This window comes from Chelon labrosus (genome assembly GCF_963514085.1).
Source record: "Chelon labrosus genome assembly, chromosome: 19".
Classification (NCBI taxonomy): Eukaryota; Metazoa; Chordata; class Actinopteri; order Mugiliformes; family Mugilidae; genus Chelon; species Chelon labrosus.
The window spans coordinates 11,837,123-11,860,155 of record NC_140352.1 but is presented as its reverse complement, the minus strand read 5'-3'; the positions used below and the strand labels follow the sequence as shown (position 1 = coordinate 11,860,155).

Genomic DNA, 23,033 nt, shown 5'->3' with positions numbered 1-23,033 from the left:
GAGAGTCCGATGGAGCAGGCTGAGAATGGGGTCCTCCACCCCCACCTTCTCCTGGTATGCAAAATGCAGTGGGTCAAGAGCGTGACGGACCAGGGGCCTGATGTGATGAAGCAGCAGCCTCTCCATGGTCTTCACAATGCTGGATGTCAGGGCTACCGGTCTGTAGTCATTCAGCTCCCTCGTTTGTGACTTGTTAGGGACAGGGATGATGCAGGATGTCTTCCACTGCAGGGGGACCCTCCAACGTTGCAGGCTCAGGTTAAATACATGCTGAAGGCTCTCCCCCAGCTCATAAGCACAGGCCCTGAGTAACTGTGGGGACACTCCGTCTGGGACGGATGCTTTTCTGTGATGGAGCCTCCTTAGTTGTCCACTCACCTGAGCCGACGTGATTGTGGTGGTGGTGGTGGTGTTATTGTGAAAATACTGACCCAATCATTGATTTTATTTTCTAAATATCAAACATGTCTGATATTAATCGCAGAGGCCAAGATGAGTCTGGATTAGGAACTATTAATCCCTCGTGTTATCAGACAATAACCAAGTGAGGTCCAGACGTGACCAGGTCCAGTTCATTTTACCCAACATGCAGGAGCTATTTATAACACTGCCACACGATGGCGCTATAACACTAGAAGAAATTAAACTACCCATGCACTGATCCTAAATGACAGAGAGATGCAAAAGTTGTCTCCCACTTCCAGTCGCAAGGCATTAAGCCAGAATAGGCAGCTGTGATCAGCCAACAGCTGGCAAAACAGGATATTCCCAGGGTTTGTTAAACATGCTAACTGTATACTAACATTTGAATTAGTAAACATATAACTGTAAATAATATAACAGTCTTTTCGTTTTATTGTGATATAAAAGGATGGTTGAAAAGTGTTGGACACCATCTCAGTACTATAAACTGACTGCTCTCAGTTAGCCTCAATTAGCTTGCATGACCAGTATCACGAACCGCTTAAAGACACTATAATTACTAGTAAATGATTCACAAACAAACATTTTTTGGGGGGAATACAAGACTTACAGTTCGATGGATGCACTCTTAGGAACAAAATGAGGGTGATAACACCTGTTCTGGGACGTTCATCTGCAATCTGGCATAAACTTTTCTGTGGAGCATACCATTTTATGGAGGTGGGGGGGAGTAAAACGGCATAAAAATACAGCCTCATGCTTGGCGTAGAGAGCCGTTACCACACAGACTATCGCCGTAACATAGATAAAACAAAAGATCGATGCGGTGATTAAAAACAAACTGAACTACAAAAATTTTGACCGATGTAAAGAAAAGAGGGGGCACCCGGATTTGAACCGGGGACCTCTTGATCTGCAGTCAAATGCTCTACCACTGAGCTATACCCCCGATGTGTAAATGCTTCGGAGTCTTCTAAATTTAAAGCAAGACATTACACGAGTGACAGTGATACTATGGTAAAATATTGGTTATTTGTTGCTCTGGTCATCGAAATACAGCACGAGATAGCACATGTGTTAGCTTATTTAAAAGACAGTGAAGCGTTTAGGCAACATTCAAAGTGAAAACAAGATGGCAGATGCGGCTGTAATTCTTCTCAGTGACCGGACGATGGTGCCAAAAAAAAAAAAAAAAAAAAAAAAACGGAACTAACGCTGTTCTCGTCAACAGTTTGTTTTAGCTATTCAATGGTGCGTTTAACAATGTCCATACAGTGTCTGAACAAGTTTTGCCATCATATAAGTGTTAATAGATTCCTGTCTTTGTTGTCTTTTTGATCGTTATTGCAGTAATATCTCTTGAGCCTGAGACGCTACTCCTTTTAAGGTTATTACGCATTCAAGAGAACGCATGTGATGCTGCCTTCATGTGCTGCTCAGAAACCAGCAATTCGTACAAAAAGAGGTGTCTTTGTTATTGCTTTGTTTATCCGTGAGTTAAGCAAAAATACCATAAACAAAATACTGTATCGTCATAGAGCTTTTTAATAAAGTATTAGTTCTAGATAACTTTGAAGATTCACACCCGTGTAGGGTAGAGTTCGTATGTACGACGATTCCTGAAGGCACCGTGAAGGCTTCGTGCTACACTCTTGACTCCTCCTAGACTTGAGGTCTTCATATATCAATTGAAATGCCTGCAGGCAGATAGGAGGAAGGGTCTTCTCCTTTCTGCACGTCATAACCCCTCACTTTTTACTTTTTCTCACTTTTTTTTTCACTTTGGTTTTTTTTTTCTTTGCTTTGTTTGTTTATTTTGTTCGTTAATTTCTTTTGAGGTGTGAAGCGTCCCTGGGCCATCATGAATCCGCCCTGTGGGAGATGCAGAAAACCAGTTTACCCAACAGAAAAAATAAATTGCCTTGATAAGGTAAGCTGATATGAGTTTCACTGACTAAATCATAAGATAAACGACAATAATATCTGCAAAGCTCTATTATAATGTGACCTGCTGAAGTGGATTTTTATTATTTTTGTTTTTTTGTCTGTGTTGTAAAATTCTCACAAGAGATTGCAATTTTGATTTATTAAAAAAAGCATTCATTAAAAGTTGCCGAAACATTTTAAAATATGAAACGGCTCACATTATTTTGCCATTTATTGTATTATAAACAACAAGTATTCTATTTCAGTGCAAGACATAATGCAATGATGATGAAATCTCCCTGTTGAAGCTTTAACAGAACACCCAGACACACACATACACACAAATGTGGCCAGTGTTTATCTATCGGAAGTAGATAAACACTGGCCAACCTCTTAATGTTGAAAAAGGGCCAAGCATGAATGCCTATGGCTTGTTTAGATTTACCCCGATTAGGTGAGAATTGCCAGATGAAGTCAAAACTTTATTATTAATTAACAGTTAATCAATTTGAAAACTTACTCAAAGCAGTGTTTTTAATTTCGGATTTCTTTGCAAGACGTTGAATGCACGACTAAGTTCTCAAAACCACAAGAGAAAGTTTTTAATGCACAGATAGCAAATAAATTACACAATTAAAACATTACAGCTTTCTGCAAATACAGTGTTTCTTTTAGGTGACCAGGGGTCTTTTTGACCACAAATTCAGTCAAATGATCCTCGAGAAAATGTTCCTTCTCATATGGTCATTCAGCACTCTAAAAGCTGTCATTTTTTGGCACTTGTTCAGTGCAGAGATGGGAGAAGCAGACGAGCAGCAAAGCTGTGCGATATTTTCCCACTCTGCCACTGCATTTTATAATACTTAAGAAAAAAGCAGATACCGTTCAATTTAAGCAGCAAGACTGAGCAAGAGTTAACACACTTATATTTACTCCTTGTCTTTGTAGTACTGGCACAAAGGTTGTTTCAGCTGCGAGGTTTGCAAGATGGCCTTGAGCATGACCACCTACAAAGGCTTTGAGAAGAGACCTTACTGCAGTATGTGAGTGTTTGCACCACACGACAATCCTGAAGGGTAAAACTTGTATGTAAGTTGACTGATATCCAACCAAATTTAGTATCAACGCAGAACTGAGACCACAAATGTTGTTAGTGTTATTTGACATGACCCAGAAGAATGAAAATGTGTTATTTTTGGAAATGTTCAGTTGTTTCATGACAAAGAAAGCCTGTCACGACACGAGCAGACGCTCATTTCCGAAGAAACGCAGATGAGCAGGAGAAGCTGTTTGGCTGTGATGGAAACGGGAAGTGTGAACAGACAGACTGCATCATGTGTTAGCAGCAAATCCTGAGATCGGACCAATTCCAGAAATTGCACCATGCATTTGAATCTGCCAACATTTCTCCCCTCCTAAAAACTAGTGTTAAAGAAGGCATAAAATGCAGTAAGGTACTTTTAAAATCAAGGCAGCCAGGCATACAGTTAGCATTTCTGCAAGGTTCCTGGATGATGAAGTATTTCTTACAGAAAAATAGTAAAAAAGAGTAATCAGTTGCAGGAAAAATAATGCATTAAATCTTCCAAATTTACATTTTCTAGACAGTTTTTCAATCGTGGCTCTAACTGAATGCATTACAAAGTTGTAAAATTGTATGTTGTCTTACAGGCATTACCCCAAAACCTCCTTCACCGTAGTGACCGACACCCCCGAGAACCAGCGTCTCAAACAGCAGAGCATGCTCAATAGCCAGGTGAGACCCTCGCTGACGAGGCCCGTGATATTTCTTTGCGTCATCATGACTCAGTGCATCTGTCCATCTCTATCTTTACACTCATGACGACTGGTTACCTTTGATTAAATCAAATGAGCCCAAATACTAATAAAGAGACTGAACTCGTACAACCAAAAGACCAAATCTGACACATATACAGTGGAAATGGTTCTTATAAATCACCCAAGTGACCATAAGTTTGACAGCATTTTTTAAAACCGTTCCTCCTTTCAGTCTTTCATGTGGCACCGGATCATCTCAGCCTCCCTCTTTGTCTTCATTCTTCTGAATCCATGATCTAATCACAGCAGTTTAATCTGATCAAAGGGATAAAGTCCTCTCAGTCACGCATAATTTAAGCGATTCCTTCACAGTTTAGACTCTACTTTAAAGACTGTCTCTGCACTCCAAGTTAAAAAAGGCAGTTCATCCATTTAAGGCTGCATTTCTGGAAGATTTATTATAATCTGTGAGTCAGAATTTTCACATCTGTGGAGAAGAAGCAAATTTCGTTACCTGAATACTGACCCATCTGTTTACATACATCTGCTCGGCAAGAAATTATACTTATAGTTGTCTGTTTATTCAAATGAGATACAATCTTTGCTGTGCATGTGCTAGTTGGTGGATTTTTTTGTCTTTGGACCGAACCAAGCTGTTTCCAGCCAGCTTCCATCCTTTATGCTAAGCTAGGCTAAGGTCCTTGCTTAGCATAAGGCTGAGCAATCTCCAAAACAACACAATAAAGCCTATTTATTCAAAGTGTAATATATATGTATTGTTGAAATGCTAAAATTCAATGAGGTTTCTCTATTGTGGTGATAGGTCAAAGGGAAGCTAGCTTTTTCCAGCCCACTACCAGCCTTTACGCCATAGGCTAATGTCCTCACTCAACATAATGCCCGGCAACTTCAGAAACAAACATAACAAAGCCTGTTTCTGAAAAATATAAAATATATGTATTGTTTAAATACTAAAATCCAGTGCAGTTTCTCTTGGTCAAACGCTCGCCAAAAGTAAGCTAGCTGTTTCCAGATTGCTTCCAGCTTTTATGCTAGGCTATGCTAATGTCCTCTATAGCATATTGCTGGCATTTCTGAAACAATAACAAAGCCTATTTCTGAAAAAATGTATTATTTATGTATTGTAATTAATCAAATGAGATACACTGTATAGGCGCTGGAGAAAGTCAAGCTAGCTGTTTCCAGCCACCTCCCAGAGTTTATGCTAAACTAAGCTAATGTCCTGATTTTTGAAACCACAACAAACAACAACAAAGTCTATTTATGAAATGCAGGGGTGGTTTCTTCACTTGATCTCACCAAAAGCAAAGCTAGCTGTTTCTAGCCAGAGGTGGAAAGTAACGAAATACATTTACTCACGTTACTGTATTGAGTAGTTTTTTTGTGTATTTTGTATTTTTCAAGTAGTTTTTAAAATCGGTAATTTAAATTTTCCTTGATTACGTTTTGAGTGAAGTATTGTATTTCGCTACATTACAAATCCCATCCGTTACTGAGTAAAATAAAAACGTTGACTAACGAAAACCGAAAAAATAAATCGCGCCCGGAACCACGTAGTGAGTGACGTATGGTCAGCATAGGCTACCACTACCAAGCACCAAGTCTTTGAGATGGAGGTGGATCAGAAGAGCGACGAAGGTTCAGAGACAGTTTGATTGACAGTTGATTGTTTGAAAAAGTTTTATGGGATGGTCAGAACTAAAATTGCACATTATACCTTTCTAAGGGTCTTACATGTCATGTGTGACATGTGTTATGTTGTCTTACATGTGTATACATTTGTATAGATTTTTATACATTTGTATAGATTGTTCTTTAATTAAAAACTAAACAGTTTTGGATGTATGACCCCTTGTCCTATTTTCACTACATGGGAGAGATCCCCAGCCCCGTTCTACAGGGTTTTTTTTTAATGTAACTAAGTAACTTTTACTTAAAATACATTTTAAATTAGCTACTTATTACTTTTACTTGAGTAATTTTTCAGATGGGTAATTTAATTTGTACTTGAGTAATATTTCATCCAAGTATTGGTACTTTTACTTGAGTACGATATTTTAGTACTTTTTCCACCTCTGTTTCTAGCCTGCATCAAGCCAAAAAAAATTTGATTACTCGTGTCACTAATCGAATTATTTTATTGTTCTCATTAAAGGGTCAGTTCATGAGAAGGACCATGAAAATATGCCATGGATAGTTGGATTTTATCTCTCCGGTCTTTGATATTTCTTCCTCAGCTGAAAGCCAATGAAAGTTAATGGTTTTATTCTCCTGAAAATTGTTTTTATAGCTTTTATTGGAAATACTCAAACCTACACACTGACTATTTGTACTATATTACAGACTCACCGTTGACAGCGAGTTTTGTGGATTAGTCTGTGAGCGACACAACCAAATTCCTTTCACTTGTTTTATTTTGAGGCAAATGTTTTGCACGTGAAATTAAAATATGGTGTAGGTCAGAGTTATTGCCCATGACCAACGTCCTGTTAGAAGCACCTAGAAAACCAACCACATGTTAAATACGGGCACTGCATCTACCCACCGGTAACCACAAAACCGCATGCACAGTAGACAGTCATGCACTAGCAAGCTCTTTACTGACTCGAATTAGAAGTAGGTGATGAGAGAGGTGATAACTGAACGTCGGATGTGACGACTCAGACTGTCTCCATTTTTTGGTGAACACAATTTCAAACAAACTTGTAATATATCTGGGTTATTGTGCTACATGATTGTTTTGATAGGATTGTGATCAAATTTACACCAAAGGCCGTTTCCTCCCCTTTCGCTCTCTCTCTCTCTCTCTCTCTCTCTCTCTCTCTCTGTCTCTCTTTCTGTTCTTCCTCTCGTCTCATCCAGCGACCCCAGTTCTTTGTTTATAACCATAAAAGTCTCGGCAGCCGAGCTCTCTCACTGAGGCAGCATATTCCTCATAGCAAGAACATGACTCACTTGTGTTTGCATTTACAAAGTGTGGGGATTACAAATTTACTCTCAAACAAACATGTTGGCTTTGTTTAACGTCAAGTTTTTTTTTTTTTTAACAAAGCTATTTAAAACTGCGTCATGTTTACATTTTTGACGCGAAACCATTATAATCTAATTGAGGTCATTTCAAAAGAATAATCCATCTTCGACCTGAGAACTCAACCATATTTGTCTACCTTAAAATGTACACGCTGAGTTTCCCTGAATCCTGGTGAATGACAAATCTGCAGGCGCTCTATAAGGAGGACTTTGAAAAGAGCAAGGGGAAAGGTTTCAGCGTGGTGGCCGACACTCCGGAGATGCAGAGAGTGAAGAAGACACAAGACCAGATCAGTCACGTACGTCCGGTTCGCCTCGAACGCCGCCGAGCTTCGAGTACTCTTAATACCACTAAATCTCAACTTCAATCATTCGTTTCGTCTCCGCAGCCGTAACAATTCATCGACCGACCTTTTCCTTCCTTTAATACTATAACATGACCTATTCTCAAATCTTAAACAAGTTCTTGTCTGCATGTCTCCCTCCATAAATTCTGTTTCTTTACATTTAAACTCGTATTTCAAATCTTACCTTGGTGGTTTTGGTTTGATGCTGCATTCAGGTTATGTTGGTTTTACTGTTGACTCTTGGACTTCTTGTGTGCAAGCGTTTAAGTGCAAAAGCAAAAACAGTATCCACAAAAAACAAAAGAATGACTTAAGGGTGTAGCATTATGGGTAGATATCGCTTCATATTTAGGGGTCACAGGCAAAAAAATCTAGTGGGAAGGGACAGGTTTTATTTCTCCAACGTGTTTTACTGACACTGAATGCAGCATCCTCTAATAACGCTGATGAATTCCATGTTTTTATCTGACATTAAGCATAAAAACATGCATAAGTTCAAAATATAACAAAGCTAATCAATCTCTTTCCCTCCTATTATAACATACCTAAACCTTAAAGGAATACTTCAGATTCATGGGAAGTATGCTCATTGGCTTTCTTGCTAAGAGATATACTGTAGATATTTGATACCACTCTCGTGTTTTTTTTTGTTTTTAAACACAAATATCAGCTGATTGAAGATTGACAATTTACTGAGTCTATAGGCAGAGACACCCCAATCCGATGGTCTGCTATTTGCTGGTGTCCGGCCATTGGCGAGCTTCTGTCGCTAGTTTTGGTGGCGAGTCCATCATTGTTGCCACTCGTAGGAACTCAGCATGTTGAATTTGCAGCACACAGAAGGCACTTCTCGTTTTACATCATCACTAATGAGCATGATTTAGGAAAGGCCAGCTCATAGCTCTTCCTAGCCTCCCAGCTAATCTGGGTTAATTTGGGTTCCCCTTTGGAATGACAAACACAGACTCTTGCCATCTGCTGGTATGAAGAGTTATTTCCTTTCACACAGGCGCAGAACCTATGAGCTAGCTGGCCATTGCCTGTAGTCTTTGTGTTGTGTTTAAGTGCACCTTTTTGGTCAGGTTACATGAGGCGCCCTTCGTTGCCGGTGTTCGGTAACTCTAGACGTAGATGATGATTTATGGTTTCACGTTGGATCCTGTCTAGATAACTGTAAGAGTGAGGTATTATGTGATCCAAATAACTCGACAGCATGTGTGTTAGGCCGAATGATTGTCTAAGAGCAAAAAAGAAATGACCACAAGGAAATAAAGAAGAATACGGAAGACGTACAGACCTGCATTTTAAACTACTCCTACACAAAGAAGTTCTTTGTCCACCCTTTTCCATGGGAGGGGTAAAGCTAAAAGACCAACGACAGCATGAACACGAAAAATAGTTGTTAAAGTGAAGACCAGATCAGTAAAGTACAACTGATTCAACAAATTTGTCCATTTTTGTTCCGGGACAGGGGCAAAGCTATAGGACCACCGAAAGAGTAGTTAACTTCAGTCGCCTTCCTAAACCCTTTCGTGAATGAACACACACATGTTCCCTCAAAACTGACAAGCAATATTTCGGACACTGCCACCACCAGCTACATTAGGTAGAAGTGTACGACCGCAAAGCTATGCATAGCCCCAATGTAGTACCATGCCGTTACTTTAAAATTTGGGTTTTTTGGGTTTGGAGCTCGAGAAAGCATCCTCAAGGTTAGCTTACTTCCAAATCTGGTGCAATAGAAATGAAGCACAAGATAACATCCATTTTAGCCACCGCGGTAACCTTTGAAGGGCTAAATCCGGTTTTAAATACAGAAACTGACTGTTCCCAGTGCAGAGTCTTCTAAGATTAAAGTGAGAGTGGTATCAATCTACTCTTTTAATCTTGGCAAGGAAGCAAATGGTGGTATCCCCCCCTCCCCCTTAAAAAAATGTAAACTACTCCTCTAAAAGGAGATTGATGTTTGCAGGCTCTCTACAAGGAGGACTTTGAAAAGAGCAAGGGGAAAGGCTTCAGCCTGGTGGTTGACACTCCGGAGATGCAGAGGCTGAAGAAGACACAAGACCAGATCAGCAACGTAAGTGCAGTCCGGCAACAACAAGTACAAGTAGTCTCAGGACTCATTCACTGCATCAAAATCTTTGTACTCTGAAGAGAAAACTCAGAGACATGTTGTATGTGTCTCGCTATAACAACACTGTCCAGATACAAGCAACAGCAACTTGATATTAAACAGTTCATTTTTTGGTTTTCCTAAAACATGCCGCTCAAGTGGCAGGAGCAGTTTCAGACCAAGATTGTAGACTTGAAGATCAGTTTGGTACTGAAAGCAGAGAAGGAGTCGTTCTCCAAACAGCAGCGAAGGATCCTGCAGAGACACAGGCACATTTCATACATTTCTGCCCGCGCACCGAGCAGCAGCTGCCCTATATGGTCAAAGTCTCTCAGCTGTGGACACACACATACGAGTCCACACCGACACGCACAAACTTACTTTTTTCTCTCATGAGAGCGCTGTTTGCAGAAAGGAATGATGGGCGATAAGCTGCATGTCAAAAGGCCAAATTCTTATTTTTCCTCAACTGGTTGAGACTTTTTTTCTGTCTTTCGTGCTTCCAACTTTTTTTTTATTATTCAATATGTGCTTGTTTTTAAGTCTCCTCCAGTCTTTTTCCCACAAAGTCCTGTTTCTGTTTACTCCTCCTGAGGTTTGTTGAGGTCACCGAGGGCTGATCCTTTGCTTCCTCAGGCGACATCCAGCTTCCTTTTCTTTCCCTTAAAAGTTGGAAATACATTCGGTTTATTTTTCAGAGGTTGCATCATTTTTGATGCCTGTGTGTCCCCTGGTGGACTCAATGTACGCTGCACCGAACATCCACCAAAACTAACCACACTACCTCTTTTTTTTCTCCATAGTACGGAGGACGGGAACTGCCCTGATTAACAATAAATTAAGAAATAAGTGCATAACTCAATAAATTAGCTTCTATGACATTAAAGACATCAAAAATAATACTGTGCATAAAAACACAGACATTGATTACATAAGCAAAAAAATGTCCAAAACAGACAATAAATGAGATAAATACATACCTTCAGTTTTTGCCTTTAATGGCACGTACATTTATTTATTGAGTCTTTAATGAAAATACCTAAAACATTTTTTTAATTAAAACATGTTTTAATTTAAAAATTAATTGTATTCACACACTACAGCATCTAAGGGGCTCATTAAAATGATCTGACATAATAAAAACAGTATACAGACTTTTAAGGCACAATGATGTATTTGTACATTGTCGGCCACCTCTCATTGGTGCACATTGAAGGAGTTATTGTTGTTGACAAATACATTAATAAATGAAAGAAATAATTTTCTACATTTCTGCAAAAAAACTCAACTCAAAACATGAGTGGACTTTCACACAAGTCCTTAAAGTAGACAAAGATAACCCAATTGAACAACTGTAACAGACATATTATGCTTTTCTTTCTGTTTATTCAGGGTAATTAATCATTTGTACAAATCTGTGAGTTACAAAAGTAACACTTGTTTTCAGTATCTGCTGTACCTCCTTGTGCAGCAATAACGTCAGCTAAATGTTTCCGGTAACTGCTGATCAGTTGTCTTCTATTGGATTAAAGTCGGGACTTTGACTTGGCCGTTCCACAACATTCATTTTGTTCTTCTTTAATCGTTCTTTTGTGGAACGACTTGTGTTCTTGGGGTCGTTGTCATGCTGCATGACCCAAGATTCTCTCTCTTAGAATTTGCCGGTACAATTCACTGGTCCATCAATGAGGGCAAGCTTTCCTGGCCCAGATGCAGCAAAACAGGCCCAAACAAGGACATTACCACCCCCATAATTCAAGGATGGGATGAGGTTCTGGCGTCTCCAAATATGATGCAAACATTATAAACTTTTAAGTGGCACTGTATATCATGAAGACTGATGGTGTCAGCTGACTCCTCGTCATCTCTCAGCGCCTCCTAAAATGGTGAACTGCTTCTCGCAGAGGGAGAAGTTGAACAGTCTAATGTGGGAGTTTGTTGTCCTCGTGTTTATTCAACTTGTGTATGTGTGTGTGTGTGCAGATAAAATACCATGAAGAATTTGAGAAGAGTAAGGTTCGAAGTGACGCACCTCCTCCTGAAAATAGACAAGGTGAGAAACGTCCTTACAAAGTGACACAGTCCTCTAAACTATTTAAATCTGAACGTGTGTATTAAACGTGTGTGTGTTTGTGTTTAGACTACGAAGAGCAGCCATACAACCCTCAAAGTTTCAGTCAGCCCGCAAGACAAATGCGTCCTGCTGCTGTAGCACCACCTAGTGGAGGGGTAAGGCCAGTACTTAAACTTACAGCTCATATACAGGCAAAAGTGTGTCATGTGGACACTTCAGACTTAGACCCATGCGATTGCTGCCTCTTCCACCAGATGTTTGAACCTGTCTCCAGGGGTTTGCTCAAATTCAGCCATTCAGTAATGTACATTTTGTATCAAAGGTATTGGATCTGGTTGAATTAATGGCTCTTTGAAGGTTAAATTGGTAAAACTGGAACAAACTGAAAAAAAAAAAAAAAGATTTTGTGGGCATCGTCTTGTTGATTATATTCAGTACCAGTAATTAAATATTGACTTTACCTGGAACTTAGACATGACCCATGTCCAAATCAGATCAAAAGTAGACAAGTAATGAGGAGTCTGCATACCTTTGGTCATGCAGTGTGCCATGTAGGTCTTTCGTTTGTTTCCGTGTAACAGTGTATACTATGTGAACATGCTCGTGGTTGAATGTCTGAAAGCCCTGGGTTTAGTTATTACACCTGTCTGCACAACAGCAAGCCTCCAGTAAGCAAATTCAATGCAAATGAATCAATTTTATCTGTTTGCTCTGTATGCTACCAGTGTATCTGCGTCAGAGCGCCTCTATTTACTCTTCCTTCTGTCTGCTTCCACTCACGCAGAGGCGCTACCAGGCCATTTACAGCTACATGGCAGCAGAAGCCGATGAGGTTTCTCTCCGGGAAGGTGACCTGATCTTAGACGTGGAGCCCATAGATGAGGGATGGATGTTTGGATGCAACCAGCGCACAATGCAGCGGGGCATGCTTCCTGCCAACTACGTCCGCCCTGTGTGAGATGAACAGACATCAGTTGGCCCCCCTTCCTGCCCTGAGGATCTGCACCGTTTCCACCTCCAATCAAGCTTTCAATCACCTTTTTGCAAATGAGGAATGCTCCTCAAAAAAAAAAAAAATGCCTGGATCTGCTTTGCATTGGTTAGATTTTTAAATAAAATTCAAGAAATGCACTCCTGAAAAATAAGGAAAAAGTGAATTTGACTTGATTTTAGAAGGTTAAAGTGGGATGGTATGCGAGTAAAGCAGAAGGAACTAATTGGTGAGAATATTACATCAAGTGCAGGTAGCATTTACATGTTCAGCAGTAAAATGCAAACTTAGCTTTGAGCCAAAGAAACTTGTTCAAGTGTCAAATCCTTACATCATTTATGTTCTCTGTCAGTCGTCTTCTCTGCTACTAAACAGTCATTAGTTTTCTGTAAGCGTTTGTCCTCTGGAGGGTCGTGGGGTGCCACTAAACAGTTTATCCATAAGATTAAAGAGAAAATGGTTTAACTTTTGTTTTAATCATTGAAGCAAATATAAAAGCAGAACATTTGTTTAAAATTTTGAAGATATTTGCCCCTCCCCCATGTGGAAATGATAGACACCTGCCATTAATATGCAACATATGTACCTTTATTCAAAAAAATGGATTGCACATCAGAACACTAAAGTAAAATGTTTTTTTTTTTTTTTTTTTAAAAGACAAAGACTTTATTTACAAATGTTTAAGTTAAAACAATGAAACTTTAGCACCATCTTTTAAGTCGTTAAACACAGACACAAACAATACATTAATTATTGGCTCAGTTTTGTTGTGTTAAAAAACAAAACAAGTCGTCTTTAGGCTGGAAGAAGAGGCTTCATCGCGGAGAAAAAGGCCACTCTCTTGTCAATTTTGCTGTGCAGCTTCGATGGCAGCCAATCGAGCCGCTTCCTGAACAGCTCCGGGTTTCCTCCTATAAAATCTTCACACAGTCTGGAGAGGATAGAAGAACATGCAGTTTATCCAAATCATTCTCTACCACAGCATTTCCATAAATACATGAACTATAGCCCTTGTCCAATGATTGCTTGCGTATCCCATGTAAATTTGGCATATCGTTTCTCATTAAATTAAGATCTGGTTTTAGATTTTAGTCAAACACTCTTTCACATCTACGCTCTACAGAGCCTACAGTACCGCACGCCGCCACACATACAAGGTAAAGCTCATTATCTTAACACCTTGGTTGTATGCGAACAGGGTCCAATAGGGAGCCGTGCAGCTCAGAGTGAGAACATAAATAGCTCAGAGTGTGTAAAAAGGGTCTCTGTGGACTTTGTTAAAACTGCTTAATCACGTGTGAATTGACATTAACATGCTGGCAGCGTACTCGGTGTGGAGCTGTGACAAGAAACGTGATCAACCAGAACCAACGGATGTAACAAAAGCCTCATTGTCTCGCGTATCTCAGAGTACTCATTATCCTGCGCTGTTCAGACGTGCAGAGTGAGGCGTACCTGAAGAGGGAGTACGGCTGGGTTTGGAACATGAACACGTCCCTGCAGTGATAAGGTGATGGAGCCCTTAGAACAGCCACCTGGTCACAAGAGGGTTGATAAATCATATTAGGATGGAAGACACACAACAGTAATAGATATACTTAGTTGTTTTTAGCCATTTACGATTTTAAAAGAATAAAACACAGAACTGTCTTGGTTTTAAGCCAATATCATCTTCCTCAAAAACTGAACTCAGTATAAAGATAGGATGGACTTCAAACTTCCTAAAACTTTTGGTTAAATCCCCAACTTCAAAAGTGCAACTACATAAAAGCACATTCATGTTCCTGTACAGACCTGCAATATTTTAAGGCTGTGAAACACCAAGTACGTAGTTTTTGGGTTTGTCCTACACCCTTGGCATTAGTCAGACTCCTGCTGGCGACTTTTCAGCCAGTGGCAGTGGAATGAGACAGAGAGATCTGTTTTGCAAACCAGTGCACTATAACAAACTGATGTGACAAACTTGACTGTGTTTAAGTGCAACTTTTCGGTCCCAACAATGGCGACATCAGTTGGCCTTCGTTGCCAGGAGTTCTTCAGTCTGTTTGATGCGTCTCGGTCCTTATTTGACCATCAAGAGGTCAACACTTGACCACATCATGCTCAGCTAATCTTTAAGTTAGCATGCTAAGATAAGCAGGTCTATCCTCAGTAAATTAGCATTTACTGCTACACCTCACCAAGCCTCTTGCATGGCTGTGGACTCCACATTCCTGAAACACTCTGAAACTGTAAGGGTCAATGCACATGCATTAAGTGTTCATTGCCACATAGTGCAGGTGTACTTTATACTCTGAGTCCTTAAACCACTTAAGCTTTGTTTATGTAACAGTTACTTAATCGCTGAGCTATAATTGGTTCAGTCTCTTCAGATGTCTGCAAGGGGAAAAGATTACACTGCACAACATTTACTCACCAAGACCTCACTGTGTAACTTAAAACCAGCTTTTATCACATACCGAGTCCATGAGGATGCAGACTTTGCTGCTTCCCCCGAACACGACAACGTCGCTGTCACTTCCCAGGCACGCTGTGTGAGACACCCTGATGAGTGAATTAAAGAAAAATAAATAAATGAATCACACGTTTTAAACAGACATTTACCTACAACACTTGGCTTTTCTAATGTGCATGAACTGAAAAAATCACTACCTGGGCTTGTCTTGGTGTGGATGAGTCACCTTGGTCCACTTTTTCTTTTGTGTGTTAAATCGCCAGGCATCATCTAAAAATTTTTAATGGATGGGATTAATATAATGAACTGAAAAAAAAAGTTAAATAGATTATAAGAGCTGCCCTCGTTGCACTCGTATTGACTACAAACTGTCAGTACAACCATGTTCAGCTGTTTTATGATCACCTTTTATAAGGCTTCAAACCTGGGAAAGCAACTATTTTGAAGCTCTGCAAATATGAGTTTTCCTTCAGATTTTTCTAGACTTTCAAAACAAGTACGAGTCTTAAGGTTTTCAAAGCCTGCATAAACCTTACATTTTAAAATTCAACACATTTTTCTGCACTTTCAAATTATGGCTGTACCTTTTTGTTTCATATAATCATCTATACCTATTGTAGTGGCTGGAACTTACTAAGAGTGCTTCCATCAGTGCCCAGACCTCCATATATGAAGAGCGTGTGATCCGATATGGGTGTCATGGTGTGCATAGAGCGTCCCAGAGGTGCACATGAAGAGGGGATGTCACTGAGTAAAACACAATGTTGATTAATAACTTAATAAATAAGGTTTTCAAAAAAAAAAAAAAAAAAAAAAAAAAAGTAATAACTGCTGTATGTGTACAAGAATGTCTTACAACTGAGTCCAGGTCCACGTCTCCAAGTCCAAGCAGAAGATGTCCAACTCTGCAGTTTCCTGCAATCACACTTATTTTTAGGAAAACACTGTCCTTATAAAGGCTTGTGTGTCATTACAGCTTTGACATTAAGCTGTGGAAGACACTTGTCGTGCATTTCTTTACAAAGCATCTTCTGAGAACAAGCCCAACACTAATACTGGCTGCAGTTCATCCCTGAGGTGTTAAATGGGTTCACAGCTACATTCAGGCCAGTCCACACCAAACCCATTTTTCTACAGGATCTGGCTTTGAGCTTTGGGGCCCGAGTCACGTCACAACAGGAAAGGGATGTTGAAACAGGAAAGGGCCTTCCCCAAACTGTTACCAAAGCTGGAAGTATTGTCTAAAATATCACAGTTTGCTGTAGCATTAAGATTTCTCTTTGAGGACTGAGTAAAACAATGAAAAGCAGCTCCAAAACAAAATGTGTCCACATACTTTTGGCCACAGGCTGTTTATTACTACAAGTTAAGCTGCTCAGCCAAGTTAAGTGAACTCACAGCACCACCAGTGATGTAACCTTTGTTTCCCAGCAGGGCGCTAGCATGGCAGCCTCTAGGGCAGGGAGCAGGACCCTGGACAAAATAAAACACATTATACCATTAATAAAGTATCATACATTTCTTTAACTCATAACTTATTTCCCCAGATAGCGCTGTTATCTTTTAACTTGCTTTGGTTTATGATCAAATACCTGCAAAACAAATAACATAACGGCATGCCAATGTGTGAATCTAAGATGCTGCACATAGTAAGTTTTACACCCGATTAACATTAGTTAGCAGTAGCATTTTAGCACGTGGCTCAAACAACTGTTGCATCTAAATTAAAGCAGAAGCCTTGGGAAACAAAAATATGAAGCAACATGTTGCAGGCCAAAACTGCAGTCCCCCAAATGTCCACTTGAGGCTCCCTCCAAAAGTGAGTCAATCTCCATAGACCTCCATGATAAAATTTACAATAGAAATAAAACTGTTTACAGCTTGGTACAAACATGTTTTGGTCTCAAAATATATCCATTCATACTAACTTTACAAAGGGTGATTTTTTACTCATAATTTAGGAAGTGGCTATCTGCCAAATGTCTCTGCATGGAGTTGGGCACTATCAAGTTGGCGACGGCCGAATCCACCTTACTGAGCTTCAAAACTGCTCTTCGGAAAAACCTATGGGTGAAGTTGTGAAAAGTTCCTCCATCTTTATGTACAGACATTGGGCTACATACAGCAACATAGCTGCTAGCATAGCCGTAGGCTCCTACTGTCGTCATCTTAAAGTTAACAAAGAAAAGCTTTTGCAAACATAACAAACCATGTTTTTCTACTCACTTGAGTCTCTGGCAGGCTCCACGTAGCAGAGTGTGTGTCAAAAACATTGACCTCATTGTTCCATCCCCAGCACCGAAATAAAGTGTTTCCTATTGTTGTCTTAAAAATGGAACAATTCAAAAGATCAGAACCTCTCTCGGTACATGCTAAATTTAAACTGCTGCTATTTATTAACACAAGCCAGTTTCGGGCCAAGTCATCGCTTACCCAGGACATCTCTTCCACAACGAAGCTCGACGACGTGTTTCGTACCTCCCCTATGGTCTTACACCCATATCCGCCAAAGTAGATTAATCTGCAAAGAGATCATTTCACAAATTAAACCAGAAATATGCAAATTTAGACTGTTAACAGCAGAAAGGTTAATAGTTTAGCATTTTCCTCATGATCAGATTAGTTTTTAGGTCAGATTAGCACCGACCTGTCTTTGTGGACCCAGCAGGAGTGTTTGTTACGTGGCGAGGGCGTCGTTCCTTTGGTGTCCGTCACCCTCATCCATGAGCAGCTCTGCTTCGAGAGGTCAACGCTGAACATCTAGAGACAGTCCAGTTAAAACCCATCAGATTTCCAACCTCCTTTCCATCATTCATCTCTGCATTTTAATGTCAAAGTTAGATCACAATCTGCATTTTAGGAACTGAGTTGAAGGCAAACATTTCTCATGAACCTTGCACCTTTGAACTTCCCGTCTCTTTTAAAAAGAAAAATTCTTTTCCCCCAGTTCAAAACAGCTATCAGAAGTGACGATCAGGCCTGTTAATCTCCAGTGTCCACAGAGTCTGGTATGAGCATTTATGAACAACACACTGTGGGCTTGGAATAACTCACTGAACAAACATGTGCAAACTGTCTCCATCAAAACGTCACGTACAAATCATGTCCTTTGTAAACCGGGATGTGCAGACTCGTTGCAGTATAAAGGAGAAATAAAAACACCAGAACACCGGGTTTTACGTACATGCACGACAGCAGGGTTACTTCATCCAAAAATCGAGTCGCAACAAGTTGTGGATGTCAAATATTTCTCATCAATGAAAGAAACAAAATAAGTCAGATCAGGCTCTGAGTGAATCTCTACACTAGTCCCATTTCACGTCTAATATATTAGAGATATGAGAGATAAGCTTTTGCTTTGAGAACACAAAATTAGGAGTGCTACTTCTGAAACAAATCGAGTCATAAGTTAAGCTTAAACATCTTTGACCCATTTCAACTTTTCCAGCTGTTTTGAAAGCATTTCAAGAATCTTACAAAAGACTCAAAACCATCTTGGAGGACAAAATAGTCCCTTTGTCGCGCAATAAAACAAAGTTATACTCTAGAAGTTCGCAAACTGTTGGTGAAGTGTCATCACAGAGAAAGTTGAGATGCTAAAGGATTTAAATTTGAGGAGAAAGCGCGACTTCTGTGCACCTCCCCATGAATGCAACTACGTGCAACAACTCCTCCACCACACCGTCTACTCGGATGTCTTCTCCTTGTTCTATGTTGCAGTGGATTCAGTAAAGTAACCGTTGGTCCACATTCAGTAATTTCTGCTCAGTTCCAATTGCCATTGTGGAGCACTGAGGAGGCCATTACAAATTTTACCCTTTCAAGAGGAATGCTGATGTTTATCTGGTGGATTACTTGCTATGCTCACCAGCTTAGTTTTGCCTCCTAGAATGCCAACATTGCTAAAGAACCAAGCATGGGAAAGGCTAAGGGGAACATCAGTTTTGCAGGTGTTTGGTCACAAATCAATACGTTTGAGGCGCATAACAATTTGAACTTGGGCAGGAAAAGGTTAAGACAATTCATCTCAACTGAAAATTAGCATCCCTTCAGCCACAGTTGCAACAGCTTTTCTTTACCGGAGATGTTCTGAAACATTTATGTATGATAGAGTCAAACCTTTGCTCATTGGCTGATAATCGGTACCAATCTGTCACCACTGTGATTTAAACAAACATTTTAGGGCTAAATTTCAGAAAATCCTTTGTAGTACATAAATTAAAATAAATATGTTACAGTGACAAATTTCATGTCTTTTGAATGTTGCTTCCAGCATTTACTGCTCCAGTTAGTCTTATCCTCCACCCATTTCACGAGTCAGTTCATTAGATCTTTTTACATCATGCCTCAAACGCTTTTTAACAATTGGTGTTGAAACTACTACCACCCCTTAAAAATACAACCTTGCACCGTGCTATGTTCTTTCACTGGTGTGATATTCCCATGTTAAATATCACCAAATTTCTCTGAGGTCTTTGCCGCTCTGAAAAAGTAGTTACCAGTGACAGCACAGTGATTTATGGTAGCGCAACTTTGGCCGGAGCTCGTAAAATGTCAACTATTTGGAAACGCAGGAAAAAAAACGCAGTATCAGATGATCTGAAGATTCTCCGTTATGCTGGTTATGGTACATCGCAAAACAAAGGCAACTGGACTTGTTTTGAGTTTTCTTGAAGTTGCTGCACCCTTTCATTGGTCCTACATGACTTGTAGAGTTTAGGAACATCAGATCAACCTTCGGACAAATTTCAGACTTGTGTTCTTGGTAGTTTGGACTTGATAGTGCTAGAGGACAGGAGATTCTGGACCGTCATTCTGCAATTACAACAGCAGAGTATTTTGACAGCATTTGCTCAGATGTGTACTTTGAACCAGACAATACTTCAGCAACAGATGACATTTAACAGGTTTACTTTTCTAAAGGTTTAGATTTCCTTGCTCAAAAATCAGAATTTTTTATTTTATTTTATTTTTTTTAAAAGGTCTTTGAAGGTTCTCAGTCATCCAGTCATGGAGATCTTGACTCGTTTGCTTTTCTAGTAGATGTTTCGTCACTCATTTAAGTGGCATCTTTGATTTTCTAAAGCTGAATAGATAACCCTAACCCTTGGATGAGCAGCAAAACATCTTCAAGAAAGCCCAACAAATCAAGCTGCCCTTGTTTTAGAATCGTCTTTGAAAAAACTTGCAAAACCAGGTTGAACTTTAGGATGGATGTAGCCGGAGGCTGAGGAATGCTGCTTGGTGTTGTAAGTAGGACTGTAAATAAAGTAGTAAACTTAAATCTTCTCAAGAAACCACACAGCAGGGTTTTGAAGACTAGGTTGACGATCAAACGACCCTTTTATTTACTCATTTCTACTTGCTTACATCTTTTTGATGCTATAGGGTGCATTGCTGCCCGCTGCAGGGTAAACCTATGACTGCACTTCAGATTCTGTTTGCTTTCCACCGTGTTACTGCTGCTTTGATTACTTCCAATTCCAGGTTTTGTTTTTAATTCCAGTAAGTTTGTTTATGTGACTTGGCACATCGAAGTCCTACTTATGGTCGCACCCGACCTCTCACCTGGTTGTTGTATCCACTGGGGTCACATCCTCCAAAGACGTAGAGTGTGCTGTTAATATTAGCGCCACAGAAGCCCGATAAGTCTGGAGGGATGTCTCCTGTGATCGCCCTCCTCTCCCTGTCACACAAAAACGACAGCCGCTGCTTTAAATCTCAAAACACATAGTTGGCCAGCTTTGGCTTTCCTGAAACAAACTCTCTCTTCAGCCATTGTCTTTTGGTTTTGTTTGAAATCAGTTTATCTTGTCCCATTTTAAAAGCTACTTTTATCAAAACAACACGCTCTAGTCTTACATCCCATAGCTTAAATGTCAAGGCGACACACGCCAGCTGATAAACGGGCTTCTTTTTTATCTTACCACGCCCCGCTGTCTAAATCACACAGCCATATCTCAGAGCTGGGCAAGATGACGTCCTCTCCAGCGACTACCTGCAAGCGAGGAAACAAAGACAAGATTAAGTCCTGTTTAAAATAAAACTGGCTGCTGAGATGCACAATTTCAGCTCAAATCAAGAGGGCGCATGTCAAAAACCTGGCTTACATTGATAGTACATGTGACCTGTAGATGGATATAAACGCCCTTAACAACAACATGGATGCAAAAAGATACAGGTCAAAGTAAATAGTTTCTTGTTTAAACATGTTCCTCCAGTTTATGTTTCCTAGAATAACACTTGAGTTCCTCGAGATAAACAGGTCCAAACTCGGACGCCAGTTTAAATAAATCCAAAACAATCTTTTCTAAAGGTTAGAAAGATTATTTTTAGATTAATTTTAAGGCTGGTGGATTTGAATAGTTTTCAGCATTATGTCCAAAACCCTTTGTATTAATGAGGGAAGATAAAATATTAAAAAGCACCATATAATGGAATAAAGACATATTATTGTCTTTTAAAAGTATTTATTTATTGAAAATAAAAAATATGAAATATGTTTAATGATAACATTGGCTTTAGGTTTATTTCAGGAAGTTCAGATCCAAAAGGAGACACAGAGGAGCATGAAATGGACTTTAAAAGGCTTGCTCATCCTGTGACGAGGCTCCCCTGCAACAGGTAAGATGTCTCACCTGGTAACCTCCCCACACATACAGTGTGTTGTTGTCAATGAACGCCGTGTGGCTGCTCCTCTCCAGCCGGCTCACCGGGGAGTCTCTCTGCGCAGCATCCATCCCAGACGAGCGCTCTGGTCCTCCGCCTGCTGAGCAGCGCCGCGACGCCCAAATAAAAACTACTTAAAAGAAAGAAAGATTTCCAAAAGAGAGTGGGGTAGATGAGAGGACAGGAGGATGAACGCAGACAGAGGAGACAACCCAGACGCTCCAGCTGAGAGAGAGAAGCCGAGTGGACTGCAGCGTCTGCGGAACGTGTTTTTCAAGATTGCCGTCCCTGGGTTACTCCTCCCATCTGCGTGATCCCTTTATGCAAGTTCACCTCTGAGGTGGGTGGGAGGTAAACCCGCTCATTTAAGAGCTTAAAGTCGTATTTATTATCATTTATTTGTTCTTTACTTTCTAATACAACCCCAACATCTAAAAAAATAAATAAAAATAACTTAATATTATGATAGTTTGCTTCATAGTATCAGCCGAGTTGAACTTAAACAGGTGAAACCAATTACATAAACGATGATGGGGGGATTTCATTTAGCTGAGACGGGTACTGAGCATGCGCAATTAGCTGCAGCTGCGGGTGTCTTTTAAAACTGCTGTTTTTCAACTTCTGGCATTTTTCCCCTTTTTTTAAGTTTGAAAAATTCACATTTTATCAATATTTAAGCCATCATTCCTCTTAGCTTCATTTTATTTATTTATTTATTTATTTATTGCATTTATTAACTCCTCCTTGTTAGTTTTGTCAAATAAACACTTAAATTTGTACCTTACACCACACGGTGCAATATCTTAATTCCTTAACTCTGCTGATTTCTGCGCAAGTAAAATCTAACATGCAGCAGTGCCTGAGTTAAACTAATTAAGTGTTTGCAGATCAACATTTCCTTCCTGGAAGAAACAAGTCCTCTTCAGAGGCAGTCCTTGTTTTGATCCTGAGCCAACGTCCTCAACAATCCGGAAACTGAAGCAGCTAAAGGTTAATTTTATTACTTGTGTGTTTGTTTTGCAGCAGACACCGGGGGACAGGCTGGACTTTAGTATCCCTCTGATAATCAGAATAAAAATGCCTCATGTAACCACCTCACTCTGAACAGACTGATCAGATCAGAAAGAATAATTCTTTCAGATTGAGCGGGGTGGAGTTAACCTTTGATAATCTGTTTAATAGGAAAGTATCAACTCCTAACA

The 23,033-nt window shown here is 39.9% G+C and overlaps 2 protein-coding genes across 3 annotated transcripts; one reads left to right on the top strand and one right to left on the bottom strand.

The window, feature by feature from the left end:
• Positions 1–1,732: 1,732 nt before the first annotated feature.
• On the top strand, positions 1,733–13,492 carry LOC311504757 (LIM and SH3 domain protein 1-like). 2 transcript variants are annotated; one of them, XM_084568026.1, is made up of 8 exons: positions 1,733–2,353; positions 3,298–3,392; positions 4,021–4,105; positions 7,371–7,478; positions 9,499–9,606; positions 11,626–11,695; positions 11,783–11,871; positions 12,501–13,492. In XM_084568026.1, exons 1-8 carry the CDS (start codon positions 2,285–2,287, stop codon positions 12,672–12,674), a joined length of 798 nt encoding a protein of 265 aa, XP_084424152.1. In that variant the 5' UTR covers positions 1,733–2,284; the 3' UTR covers positions 12,675–13,492. The 2 variants fall into 2 exon arrangements, with proteins under 2 accessions (XP_084424152.1, XP_084424153.1); XM_084568027.1 differs by lacking the exon at positions 7,371–7,478.
• Positions 13,278–22,027, bottom strand: LOC311504756 (kelch domain-containing protein 1-like). Its single transcript, XM_084568025.1, has 13 exons — positions 21,801–22,027; positions 21,090–21,160; positions 20,731–20,848; positions 17,810–17,922; positions 17,596–17,683; positions 17,389–17,487; positions 16,561–16,635; positions 16,019–16,077; positions 15,797–15,909; positions 15,360–15,432; positions 15,167–15,251; positions 14,163–14,242; positions 13,278–13,638 (listed from the first exon to the last, which is right to left on the bottom strand). Exons 1-13 carry the CDS (start codon positions 21,900–21,902, stop codon positions 13,503–13,505), a joined length of 1,212 nt encoding a protein of 403 aa, XP_084424151.1. The 5' UTR covers positions 21,903–22,027; the 3' UTR covers positions 13,278–13,502.
• Between the last annotated feature and the right edge of the window lie 1,006 nt (positions 22,028–23,033).

What these genes read in the sequence shown, in the direction of transcription:
- LOC311504757 (XM_084568026.1), top strand. Translation starts at nt 2,285, where the DNA reads ATGAATCCGCCCTGTGGGAGATGCAGAAAACCAGTTTACCCAACAGAA. An exon ending in AAGAGACCTTACTGCAGTAT is followed by an intron (nt 3,393 to 4,020) that starts GTGAGTGTTTGC and finishes GTTGTCTTACAG; the next exon opens with GCATTACCCCAAAACCTCCT. An exon ending in TAGCACCACCTAGTGGAGGG is followed by an intron (nt 11,872 to 12,500) that starts GTAAGGCCAGTA and finishes CCACTCACGCAG; the next exon opens with AGGCGCTACCAGGCCATTTA.
- LOC311504756 (XM_084568025.1), bottom strand. Translation starts at nt 21,902, where the DNA reads ATGGATGCTGCGCAGAGAGACTCCCCGGTGAGCCGGCTGGAGAGGAGC. An exon ending in TGCTGGGTCCACAAAGACAG is followed by an intron (nt 17,684 to 17,809) that starts GTCGGTGCTAAT and finishes ATCTCTTTGCAG; the next exon opens with ATTAATCTACTTTGGCGGAT. An exon ending in TCTGCATCCTCATGGACTCG is followed by an intron (nt 14,243 to 15,166) that starts GTATGTGATAAA and finishes TCTTGTGACCAG; the next exon opens with GTGGCTGTTCTAAGGGCTCC.